The following is a 13526-nucleotide window of genomic DNA, read 5'->3' as shown; positions in this document are numbered from 1 at the left end:
CCAGACAAACAGTTCTGAATAGTTTTGTCTTTGAATGTATGGATTTTGCTACCTTTCTTCCCATAGGCTATGTCCTTTTTTATTGGGTCTCCTGAGAAAGCAGCTTATATAATATTTCTCGAGGAAACCCAGGAAAGAATTTACACAGCAGGACTAACGTGGACAGTTAAAACTGAACGAAAAATCTTTCCATGGTTTTCAACGTTTTAAAAATTACTCTGAAAGAGAATGAAAGAGTAGAGATGGTGATGAAAACCACCCGTTTGATTATTTATTGGCAAATAGTCCCGAAGAAACTGCAGGATGAAAAACTGCAGTTGTAGCTCCGGGGGGTGCACAGAGGGTTAAAGCTCTGAGCTGCAGAAGCAGATTGTGTTTTCCTTTTGTGATCTGGGCTGACAAGACATCAGTATTCTATTCATCTGTTGGGAATTAGGCTGTTAATCCAATCAATGACTCTTGAGTGAGCTGTGGCCTACCTCCCCCACTGGGGAACAATCGGATCAAACTGCAGATTGTTTAAGAGCACAGTGCTGTCCTCATGTCAGGTGGAATTCTCAAACGCTCCCTGGTGAATTGGGGATAGGGAAAGCTGTCTTGGCCCATTTATCCTACTCCTTAAATAACCAGGTATCTGCCTCATCCATAGGAAAGCATTAGGCAGTAGTGACAACAGGAGTGCAATAGAAATCCATTAACTTTAACTCACAAAAGTGTGGGTGAAAGGAAGGAATGTTTCCAAACACCCCACAAAACAACTTACTTACAAGTTTTTTCATTCTTTTCCCCACTCCTCAAACCCTGATTCACTTCTTCTGTTGGGCTTTTTTTTTTTTTTTTCATTGTCGTTAACTATTTTATAACACTGAATTTTGTTAACCACTATGAGCTCTTTCTGTGTATTTATACTGCCCTGCCTGTATTTTTATAAGTCATCAGGGTACAAATAAATTTTAATATAGATTATGGGAACAGTAATTAAATAAAATTTTAATTTTAAAATATCTTTCTCTGAGGAATGCTAATTAAATAAAATTTTAATTTTAAAATACCTTCATCTGAGCATACATAATTTTGACATCTTTTGCAGTGTAGCAAAATTTGATTTCTAATTACTGATTTAATAGTCCATTAAGTACATTTAGAAATTATTATTGAACTGATTAGATAGATGTTCAGGGTTGCAGTTATCTGTGAAATGCTGTCTCAATTTTTTCCTTTTAAACAGTAAAGTGAAATGAGCTATATCGTAAAGCAAAATATCCAAAATGCAAAGAGACATTCTCAGAGATACTATCCCAGTCTTAGTGAAGACACGCTTAAAGGACAATTTTAATTGCTTTCTATCTACATCACATAAGAATGTTCTAAAGAGAATTTAACTTTACAAACCTATCCCTTCATTTTGAGTATTTCACATGCGCCTTCTCTTATAAACGCAGAACTCTTAAGCATTGGAGTTACCACCATGAACAAGACAGACAAGGCCCACACTCTCTAGGAGCACACATTCTAGTGAGGGAAACATCCCCAAAACAAGTAAATAAGACACCATCAGGTAAGTGCTAAGAAATGAATGAAGTCGATTGGTTAACTTTGAACAGAGTGATCAAGACGTTACTGAGGAGGGCAGAGTGAAACTGAGACTTGCGGGGAGAGAAGTTGCTACAAGTCTTGCCCCAAATCCCTGAAACAGGCATGAGCTCAATGCACCAAGGAGGAGCTACTTATATGTGTGCTCTTCCCCAGGCTGGAGGGTTTCAGGCCCGGCAAAGCGTATGAATTTCCCCAGGAGCCTTATAAAGATACTGACGCCTCTAGCCCTGGTCATGCCAGTAGGGCAGGGCTGAACGGAATGAAACCTGTCTCCAGCTCGTGTACGTAGTTTCCGCCTGTGAACACATCACACAGGTACCTGCCTGCATCTGTGCTGTTACCCACGTTTACCCGTAATGCTTTGCCTGTAATGTTTACCCTCGCACATGGAGGTCCACCCTCACTCAAAGACCGTGTGCTCTTCAAGGCCCTGTCTCAGGAGGAAGCACAGAGCACTGTTTATTCTTACCAAGACAAGCTGAACCTAAATTTAATAAAACCTATTTAAAAATGCACGTGATAAAGATTAAATGATATCAAAAGGCAATAAACTGATAAATCTGGACTGTGGGACATTCTGCTGAACAACTCTTTCTGTAATAAGTCAGTGGCATTAAAAAAAAAAAAAAAAAAAGGTGGCGTTCCCATCATGGTGCAGTGGTTAACGAATCCGACGAGGAACCATGAGGTTTCAGGTTCGGTCCCTGCCCTTGCTCAGTGGGTTAACGATCCGGCGTTGCCGTGAGCTGTGGTGTAGGTTGCAGACACGGCTCAGATCCCGAGTTGCTGTGGCTCTGGCGTAGGCCGGTGGCTGCAGCTCCAATTCGACCCCTAGCCTGGGAACCTCCATATGCCGCGGAAGCGGCCCAAGAAATAGCAAAAAAAAAGACCAAAAAAAAAAAGTGAGTTCTCATTGTGGCTCAGTGGGTGAAGAACCTGACTAGTATCCATGAGGACGCAGGTTCAATTCCTGGCCCCACTGAGTGGGTTAAGGATCCGGCATTGTCATGAACTGTGGTGTAGGTCACAGACACAGCTTGGATCTGGGGTTGCTATGGCTGTGGTGTAGGCCAGCACCTGCAGCTCCAATTCGACCCCTAGCCTGGGAACCTCCATATGCCGCAGGTGTGGCCCTAAAAAAGGGGAAAAAAAAGTGAGACAGTAAGAAACTCATTAAGAAGAACAATTAGGAGCCAGAATATAATCAGGTGCCATAGTGGGAGATACTCTGAAAGTTCTTTGGAAGAGGTGATGAGGGGGAAAGGGAGAAATTCATAGTCTAGTGATAGCGTACTACTACTAGGGAGCACAGCAGTAAGGGAGGAATACCAGTGAAGCCATTGTATTCATTCACATGTGAACTGATAAGGGATTTGTAGTTGAGACAACTGCAGAAACTAAGATTAATTTCCCAGATACGCTAAGGAAAGTGCCTATTTCATAGCCCCTTCTGTGGATGGCAGACTATTTTGTGGACCTACCAGTCTGAAGATTTTCTTGTCAGAGTGCACAGTAAATGAGGCGGAAAGGAAAGAATCATTTCTTGGATTTCTTCACTATATAACTGATTATTTATCATAGGAGGGACTTAGAATCAAGTAGATTGAAATATATTGAGCTTTCACTGTATGGTATTACAGAAACAGTACTACAGTGAGCCAAACAGCCTTCAGAAGAGGAAATAGTTTGGCTCTGTTCTCTTATGTACTTAATTTCGAATGCTAGACCAGCTTATTAAGTTAATTTTTAAAAGTAAGCTATAGATTCAAGATAAGCATACCTGAAAAAAAAATATAGCCATCAACTGAGAAGAAGTAAAAATGAATGTGTGGTCCTGAAAAGTAAGATTTTTCACTCATTGCATGTGATATAGCTGTTTTGAGATTATGGTTAATAGTAATTACATGAGCACCCATATATGAGACTTTAATTTAGGCTACCTATTGTCTTTAACCTACAAAAATAAAAAATTTTAACCACATTTTTTTCTGTGTATTGCATTTATTGGTATTGTATCTCCTTCCTCCTTTTCAGTAGCCTAGTATAGTTGAGAGAACACGGATTTTAATGCCAAAGGTCCTGGGACCCTGGACAAGTTATATAATCTCTCTGAGCCTCTTTTTACCCAGCTTGAAAATGGGAATAATAATGTTTCTGTAAAAGGGTTGTTAGGAGGATTAAAAGAAATGATATTTATAAAACTTCCAGTAAACAACAGGTATTCACCCAATGTTTGTTCTTTTTTTTTTTTCCCCTCATTTAATCAAGGCTCGACTATCTAGCACCCTCTGGAAAGTTAAATATTCTAGATTAGTGTTGGTTTCAAATAGCTGAAGAGTTACATTCTGCTTTTTAACTTTTTCTATTAAAAACATTTTTAATATATTCTGTACTTCATTGCCTCCCCCTTAAATCACTGTACCACACCACAGGTATTTATAGATGGTGAAGCATAGGGCCAAAGCTTCTCTCTCCCTCTCTTGAGATTGCTAAAATCTATCGGCTGGCATGCAGCCCAGCCCTCTTTATGGCTGGCTATTCTCTGTGGTCCACAATGTCTGCAGCTTGCCACTTCTGTCACAGCTTCTAATTTCCACTGGCTGCTACTACTGCTGCCCCCATTCTTCTAATTACCATTAGGCTCTGCTGGCCCTCTTAGCACTTGTGCTCTCTTAGTCCTTGCTTTCCTTCACTTTTTGCTTTCCCTGTCCCTTCTGCCTCCTGTTGCATCTCATATTTCATAGGCAAAGACTGGCCTTTCGTTGCTTTCTCAAACCAGCTAGAAGAATCCTATACAGAAGCCAGCCAGTCACAACATGTTTAATATGGTCCTTATCAGCATCTTTTCCCCCTACTCTGGGCCCTGTTCCAGCTACTTGAGAATGCCAAAAATCAAGTCCCTGGGTTTAGTGAGGTATAACTATATTTGATTTTCCTGCAAGTAGTTTAGTCTTATTTAACTTTTCTGTTATGCAAAGTTTTGTGGTAGGTAGACGGGGTGAAGGAAATAGGGGTCTATAAAGTTAAACTCTGCCATGGTCCTTACCTTCAAAAGAGCAGGAGGACCCAGACACATTCACACATAACACAAGGGATGAGACAAAGTTTTGAGTAAGGACTGTGAACACTCAATGTCCTACTTAAAGTTATCAAGAAGAGAGGCTGCTTTTGAACCCAATCTCAGAGTCGTGGGTCATAGTTTAAAGTCTTGCAAGAGTCAGAACAGAGGAACAGGTCAGAGGGAGGGGAGCTTTCATAATTCTCTACCATTTTAAAGGTAACTGTAAAAAAATCACTTAGAATCATGGGTACATTTTTTTTTCTTTTCCTATTTGATAGTCTGGGTCTTGACATTTTTTGCTTTTTGTAATTCACTGTGTTCCTTATGAATTTTTATTTATTTGGAAACAGAAAGCATATGGAGGTACAGTGTGGGGACTGCACATTTCCATGCTTTTATAATGTGAATTTTAAGCATGGTTGAATTTTTCTACATTTTAACTTTATTATATGATTTTAATTTCAACTAATTTTAAATTCAACTGAGTGTTTTAATTTTATCCTAATATATAATCCCTTATAAAGATTTCAAATGTATGACCAAATTAGAATTGTTTTTGCTGCTGTTTATAACAACTCCATATTTATTAAATTTGGACATTTCTTTTAAGCTCAAACAGAAAGGAAAAGCATAAATAACCATGACAAACAACCCTCTTCTGGTGTAGTCATTTGAAATGAAACAACAAAAAAATTTAATCAACTTAAATTTAGAAAAATTAGTTGATATAAGTTGTAAACCAGATGAGTAAAAGCTTTCACTTACTCATTCTTGACATTCAATTCCATTTATTCTTTATAATATATTTTAAAAGAGAATGTGTATAAAGACTGAGGTTTGGGTTCCTATATCCTATTTTGAGGTTACCAAGAAAAAAATGTTTGCAATCATATTCATGCTTTAATACAGACTTCGCTTTAACATACAAAGAGGAGTAACAGAAATAAAGATTTTGTAGATACAAAAGTGATGTTTTATTAAAGCATCAAAATCGTAATAGAGTATTGCTATAGTAATTGATTTAAAATAATTAGTAATAATGATTAAAACCTGAACAGACTTTATATTAGTAAGTTACAATCACTGAGTTGATTAATCAAACTTTTTTTTCTTTTTGAGGCTTGCACCTCTGACATATCGAAGTTCCCAAGGCTAGGGTCAAATTCGAGTTGCAGCTGCAGCCTACACCACAGCCACAGCAGACCCAACCGTGCTTATGACCTACACCACAGCTCACCGCGACACCAGATCCTTAACCCACTGAGTGAGGTCAGAGATCAGACCCACATCCTCATGGATACTAGTTGGGTTCTTCACCCACTGAGCCACAATGAGATCTCCAGACTGAACATTTCTTGAGTGCTTACTGTGTGCTAGGTGTACAAAAGATGAATAAAAGCAGCATTTATATTTGGATCCCTAAAGACTACAGTGTAGAGAATAATTTTAAATAATCTTTTCTTTGTTTCACCCAAATACCTATTCTTTAGACATATTCAGGTACTCAGACATAAACAATTCAGAGTTGAGGAAAGGTTGTGATGTCTTTCTACACCTTTTCTCTAGTACTCTTGGAAGACAGAAAAATTAATAGAATAAGACAACACGGCTGCCCCGCCTTCCTATTCCCCACTTGCCAATCAATTCTGTGATTGCTGTCACAGGTTCCCATGTTCATGCCCCTGCTCTAATTGATTTCTAGATGCACATGCTCTAAGTTGTAAGATCAGAAATCTCAGTGTTTCACATTAAACCCAAGAACACTTGAGCCCACAGCATCTGAACTCAGAAGCCCCAAATTAGGCACGGTGGTCTAAGGAGCATAGCAAACAAGAAATGGATGGGGGTGGAGCAGGTAACCCATCATACTTGCAACTACAGATACACATTTATAACTGACCATAATTGTAATTGATTTGATCAGTTTTTATTGAAAAGAGCTAAGGTATAATCACTAAAAAATGTTTGGAAACTTATAAATGGTGTTCAGATTCAGAGACAGTACAAATGAATAGCAACTTCTTATTGCGGAAAAGGGATGTCAATATATTTTAGGAATTTGTACAGAATACCAATAATAAGTGTAAAGAAAAAGGTTTCCGTCATCCATAATCTTTCCCTTGAGATAACCTGTATTATCACTTTGGATGCTTTCCTTATCTTTTTTCTATAGGTAGATAATACACTTTAAAAACAAAAAACGGGATCATGCTGTACATCGTTTTATATCCTACTTAGCATGAATATCTTCTCATATGCATATCAGATATTCTTCCGCACAGCTGCGAGTATGGCTGCCTAGCATTCTGTAATACAAAGCTATTATACTATAACCATTCCCATATATAAACCAGACTGTTAACTCACTGAAGGCCAAGACCATAACTGGTTTATTTATCATTGTGTCCTGGTGTGTAAGTAGCCTTTCAGAAAATTGGTGTTTAAATTAATTCTTCTGCTCTTCCATGTCTTTACCTGTGCAGCTACACCTGACGGAGAGACACACACAGCTATGCTCACTTCAGGTTTATAACCACTGATGGCAAGGGGGCGCTCAGTGCTGCCCGGAGTCACACTGCATTTCTCTACTCCATGAACTTTTCCACTCTGATAGGTGACTCTTTCATACTTTCTCTTCTCAAAATTCAGACACCTCCTTCCTCATCCTCATTCTCTGCTGATGACCTTCCTTCCCATTTAACTGAGCAAACAAGAAACATTAAAGAACTTCCACAGGAAGTTCCCATGTGGCACAGTGGGTTAGGGTCCAGCATTGCTGCAACTATGGCACAGGTTCGATCCTTGACCTGGGAACTTCCATATGCTGCAGGTGTGGAAAAAAAATAAATAAAAGGAAACACATCCCAGGAAGAATAGATTCTTTAAAAAATAACAAAAAAAAAAAAAACTTCCACAAGTTCTACCATCACATCTACCTACCTACCTGTATCTGAACTTACATAGCCCACTTTTCCTCCTATTACTATGTGTGAACTCTCTGTGCTCCTAAAGCCAGCCCCTCTGCTTATGTACGAGGTTCCATCCTACTCAAGGATCTTATTGCATATATCCTTTCTCACATTATCAGTTTTCCCTCTCTCCTATACAGGTTTCATCCAATACAAATATGCTGCTATCTCTCCATTCTACCTGTCTGACCACTGCCCCATTTCACTCCTCTTTAGAGCAAAAGTCCATGAGAGGGTTGTCTATACTCTTAATTCCTCCTTTCCATTTATTTCTTGAACCCACTTGAATTAGGTGTTCACTTCTACCCTTCTTTCTTTTTTTTTTTTTTTTCTTTTTGCCATTTCTTGGGCCGCTCCCGCAGCATATGGAGGTTCCCAGGCTAGGGGTCAAATCGGCGCTGTAGCCACTGGCCTACGCCAGAGCCACAGCAACGTGGGATCCGAGCCACATCTGCAACCTACACCACAGCTCATGGCAATGCCAGATCGTTAACCCACTGAGCAAGGGCAGGGACCGAACCCGCAACCTCATGGTTCCTAGTCGGATTCGTTAACCACTGTGCCACGACGGGAACTCCCCTTCTTTCTTTTCTAATCAAAAATCAGCAACTAATGTTTTGCTAAATCCAGTGGCCACTTTTCAGTCCTATCATACCCAACCTATCAACAGCATTAAGCACAATTGATTACGCCTTCTTTAAACACTTAATTCTCCTGTGTTTCAGGATATTGACTCTCTTACTACCTACTGGCCTTCTCGGTCCCTTTTGCTTACTCTTCTGCAGTTCTTTCTCAGTCCCTTTTGTTGCTCCCTTTCTTGTCCTCTTATCTTACAATGCCCCAGAGCTCAGTCATCCCGTTTTCTTTTTTCTCTACCCAGTCCTTTACTGATCTCATCCTTTCTCTGGGCTTTAAATATCTGCTTTCAGGAGTTCCCATCGTGGCACAGTGGTTAACGAATCCGACTAGGAACCATGAAGTTGCGGGTTCGATCCCTGCCCTTGCTCAGTGGGTTAAGGACCCGGCGTTGCCGTGAGCTGTGGTGTAGGTTGCAGACTCGGCTCGGATCCCGTGTTGCTGTGGCTCTGGCGTAGGCCTGTGGCTACAGCTCCGATTTGACCCCTAGCCTGGGAACCTCCATATGCCGCAGGAGCAGCCCAAGAAATGGCAAAAAGACCAAAAAAATTAAAAATAAATAAATAAATAAATAACTATCTGCTTTCACATCTCAAGTTTATATCTAGAGCCCATACCTCCCTTCTGAACCTCAGACCTTTATATCTAACTGCCTGATTGACCCCTCTCTTCGGATGTCTGACAGATATCCCAGACTGGGTATGTCCAAAACCAAACTCCTGACCTTACCCACAAAACCTGCTTCTCCCCAAGTTGTTTTCATCCTACTTAATGGTCATTATTACCTTGTTGCCCAGGCCACAGTCTTGGTAGAATCCTTAACCTCTACTCTTTTTCTTATAGGAATATCCAATCTATCAGAAAATCCTATTACTTCTACCTTCATAGTATGTCAAGAATCTGATGACTGCTCACCTTGTTTCTGCTAGCACTTTGACACAAGTCCCCACCATTTCTTACCTGGTTGGTTGAAATACACTACTCTTCAGTCTGTTCTCCAGCTGACAGCCAGAGTGATCCTGGCAGCAGTTACTCCTGTACTCAAAAACCCTCCAGTAACCTCCCACTGGAGTCAGAATAAAGGCCAAAATCCTCACAACGGCTTAGAAGGCCCTGTCCCACCTCAGACCTCTCGTACCCCATCTTCTCTGATCACTCTAACTTATTCAGTTGGCCCCAGCCACACACTGGCCTCTTTTGGTTCCTGAAACATGCCAGGCACCTAACCATCCCAGGGTCTTTGTACTTGCCTATCTTGCTCCCTCTCTTGTTTATCCCCAGATAGTCATACCCCTTGTTGTCTCAACGATCTTTCCAGTAAGGCCAACACTGACTACCTTAAAACTTTTTCTATCCCACCTCCAGCATTCTTTATTTTTTCCTGCTGTATTTTTCTCTAGTATTTATCATCTAACATTATATATTTTATGTACTTAGCTTATTTGCTATATCCCCCTCCTCCAAAACTAGGGTGGAGATGTTTGTCTGTTTTTATTTATTGCACTTAAGAACAGTGTCTGGCACATAGTAGGTACTCAATAAATATCTATTAATGAGTGAATGTAAGCAGGGAACGTCCTTGGCATATAAGTATTTGTACAAATTCATGATTCATTTATTCACTCACTCAGCAAAATGGTTCCGTGCCTACTATATACCAGACATTATGCTATGTGCTGGCATATAATGGTCCAAAAGTCAGACGTGGTTCCTCACCTTGGGGAGCTCATAATCAAGTAAAAACAACAGATAAGTACATCTTTTATCTGTAAATTGTAATGAATGCTAGTAAACAAACAACTAGGGGATTCAACTGAAGAAAAAGAGTAGGAGGAGACCTCTTTGGAGCAAGTAGTCAAGGACTTTCTCTCCATAGATAGCAGCTGGGAGTTGAAGGATAAGGAAGGAGCCAGCCATGTTAGGGTGAGAAGAACAGCATTTTATGAGATCAAATTAGAAAGTGAGGCAGGTTTTAAATGATGCAGGATTTCCTAGCTCAGTGATTCTCAAAGTATGAAATGGGAACCCCTGGGAGTCTTTGTGATGTTTTCAGGGGCCCCATAAAGTCAGAACTATTTTCACAATAATTTTAAGACATTATTTGCCCTTTTTCACACTCATTCTCTCATATGCAGTTCAGTGGCATTTTCCAGAGGCTACATGACGTGGTATCACAACAGATGGAATGCAGAACTAGAAAGGAATATCCAGTTATTTTTTTGTTTAGCCAGACATTACAGAGATTTGCAAAAATGTAAAATAATGCCACTCTTCTGTGTTTTCTTATCTTTTGGAACATTTATTTTCATTTTTAAAATTAAGTTATAGTAACAAGTAATGGGTTTTAAATTTCTTAACTTTAATTTCTAATATGGTAAATACTGATAGATTTAAACTACCTAAACAAAAACTCTTTGAGGTCTCCAGTAATTTTGAAGACATACTGTAAAGGGGTCCTGAGACCAAAGAGTTGGCAAACAGTTGCCCTAGACCACAGCGCAAGTTTTAGACTTGATTCTAAGAGCAGTAGGAAGTCATTGAAGGTTATTAAACCAGTGGAATATGATCTTATCTAGCTTTTGAAAAGACTGGGTCAGGGGAGGGGGACAAATGAAGTCACTGCATCCATGTCAGGTAAGAAATGATGGAGGTTTGTGCTGAGATAGTGTATGAGTTTCCTAGTACTGCCATTAACAAAGGGAAACAAACTAGGTGGCTTAAAACAACAGAAATGTATTATTTCTTCCCCTGAAACCTACAGAGGAACATCCTGCCTTGCCTCTTGGAGCTTCTAGTGTTGCTAACAATTTTCGGCATCCCTTGGCTTATAGATACATCATTCCTCTATTTCCAAGTAAAGTCATATTCTGAGGTGTTGGGAGTTAGGATTTCAACCTGTCTTTTGGGGGAGGACACAATTTATAACAGGTGGGGATGAGGAGGATGAAAAGAAGTGAAGATATATACATATTTTGCAAGTAAAAGGGTGTAAGTTGCTTATAGATCATTTACAGAGGATGAAGAAAAATCAAGGATGGAACTCACATGTCTGACTTGAGAAGTTAGATAAATAGTAGAGCCACATGATATGCTCTTTATTAACATAAAACACTTGGGGATGGGACCATGTTTCATCTACATGTAGAATGATTCCCAAAGTGAAATTGCTAGGCCCCCATTTTCCTAAGTGTCCCCATGCATTTATTCTTCTAGATATTCTTCTTTATTAGTATTATTTCAGTATTAGGTTTATTCTGTCAGATCCTCCTGATTTAAACAATCAGATGTAGGCAGGATCAAGATGGCAGAGGAGTTAAGATGTGGTGCTCACCTTCTCCCACAAACACATCAAAAAAATCATCTACATGTAGAACATTTACCGAACCCTGGTAGAAGACCTTAAACTCCCAAAAAGGGCAAGAAACCTTCCTTATAACTGAGTAAAACTAAAGGAAAAAAAGAGAGGAAAAAAAAAAGGAATCAGTATGGGGCTAGCACTCCTGAGAGGGAGCTGTGAAAGAGGAAAGGAACCCACTCCCTGGGAAGCCACCTAACTGATGGGGAGATCAGCTGAGAGAGAGGGACCTCAAAGCTTAAGGGAGCAGAGCATCACAGCCAAGGAAACCCAGGAAGACAAGAGGTTAAGGATCTGGCGTTGCCTGAGCTGTGGTGTAGGTCACAGTAGTGGCTTGGATCCTGCATTGCTGTGTTGTAGGCCAGTGGCTACAGCTCTGATATGACCCCTAGCCTGGGAACCTCCATATGCCACTAGAACATCCATTAAAAAAAAAAACAAACCTCAAGACAAATGATAATGAAAACACAACCACTCAAAATCTATGGGATGCTACAAATGCAGTTCTTAGAGGGAAGTTCATAGTGGTACAGGCTTTCCTCAAAAATAAGAAAAATAGCAAATCAACAACGTAACCTACCACCTGAAAGAATCAGACGAACAAACAAAAAATAAAGTCAGCAGAAGGAAGGAAATCATAAACATCAGAGAGGAATCAATAAAATAGAGATTCAAAAAACAATAGAAAAAAAATCAATGCCATGGGAGCGGCCCCAGAAAAGGCAAAAAGACAATCAATCAATCAATAAAAATAAAATGTGTTGGAAAAAAAAAAATCAGTAAAACCAAGAGCTGGCTCTTTGAAAGGGTAAACAAAATTGACAAATGTCTGACCAGACTCACAAAGAAGAGGAGAGAAAGAATTCAAATGAAATAAGAAATGAAAAAGAAGAAATCTCAATGGATACTGCAGAAATACAAAAAACCATTTGTTGGCATATAACTATGAACAGTTATATGCCAAGAGATTTGTCAACCTAGAAGAAATGGACAACTTTCTGGCGACATACAGCCTGCCACAACTGAATCAAGAAGAAATAGATCAACTGAGTAGACTGATCACTAGAAATGAAATTGAATATGTAATAAAAACACTCCCTACAAACTAAAGTCCAGGACCAGATGTCTTCACAGGCAAATTCTACCAGGCATACAAAGAAGAACTTACACTCTTCTTCAACTTTTCCAAAAGGCTGAAAAAGAAGGAATGCTCAAGACATTCTGTAAGCCACCATCACCCTAGCACCAAAACCAGACAAAGATACTACCAAAAATGAAAATTATAGGCCAATATTTTTGATGCTATAGATGCAAAAATTCTCAACAAAATTTTAGCCAACTGAATCCAACAACATATTAAAAAAAAATCATATACAATGACCAACTGGGATTCATCCCAGGTTCACAAAGATGGTTCAACATATGCAAGTCAATCAACATCATATACCACATTAACAAAAGAAAATTCAAAAACCATATGATTATCTCAATAGATGCAAAAAAAGCATTTGACAAAATCCACCATCCATTCATGATAAAAAAAAAAAAAACTCTTACCAAAGTAGGTATAGAGGGGATATAATAAAAAGCCATTTATGACAAACTCACAGTTGATGTAATACTCAACAGAGAAAAACTGAAAGCCTTCCCACTAAAAAATCTGTGACAAGACAAGGATGCCCACTCTCACCACTTTAATTCAACATAGTATTGGAAGTCCTAGCCACAGCCAACAGACAAACGAAACAAAAGGTATCCATACTGGAAGAGAAGAGATAAAATTGTCACTCTCTGCTGATGACATGATACTATATATAGAAAACCCCAAGGACTCTACACAAAAACTACTCAAACTGATCAATAAATGCAGCAGAGTAGCAGGATTCAAGATTAACATTCAGAAATTGGT

General features: G+C 39.3%; 1 protein-coding gene across 2 annotated transcripts in view; it reads left to right on the top strand.

The window, feature by feature from the left end:
- The window catches only part of ACBD6 (acyl-CoA binding domain containing 6), a 199878-nt gene that overhangs the window by 146802 nt on the left and 39550 nt on the right, over nt 1–13526 (top strand). Inside the window, exon 7 of one of the 2 annotated variants that reach the window (XM_047752109.1) lies at nt 1750–2211. The exons of the other annotated variant lie outside the window; for it this stretch is intronic. Coding sequence (XP_047608065.1) covers nt 1750–1782 — 33 coding nt within the window. The 3' untranslated portion in view covers nt 1783–2211. Of the gene's footprint in view, nt 1–1749; nt 2212–13526 lie in introns of those variants that run through there. 2 annotated transcript variants of the gene reach the window in all.

Source organism: Phacochoerus africanus, chromosome 11 (genome assembly GCF_016906955.1).
Source record: "Phacochoerus africanus isolate WHEZ1 chromosome 11, ROS_Pafr_v1, whole genome shotgun sequence".
In the NCBI taxonomy this organism is placed as follows: Eukaryota; Metazoa; Chordata; class Mammalia; order Artiodactyla; family Suidae; genus Phacochoerus; species Phacochoerus africanus.
The sequence above is the reverse complement of the archived record's forward strand: the minus strand, read 5'-3'. Positions and strand labels throughout refer to the sequence as shown.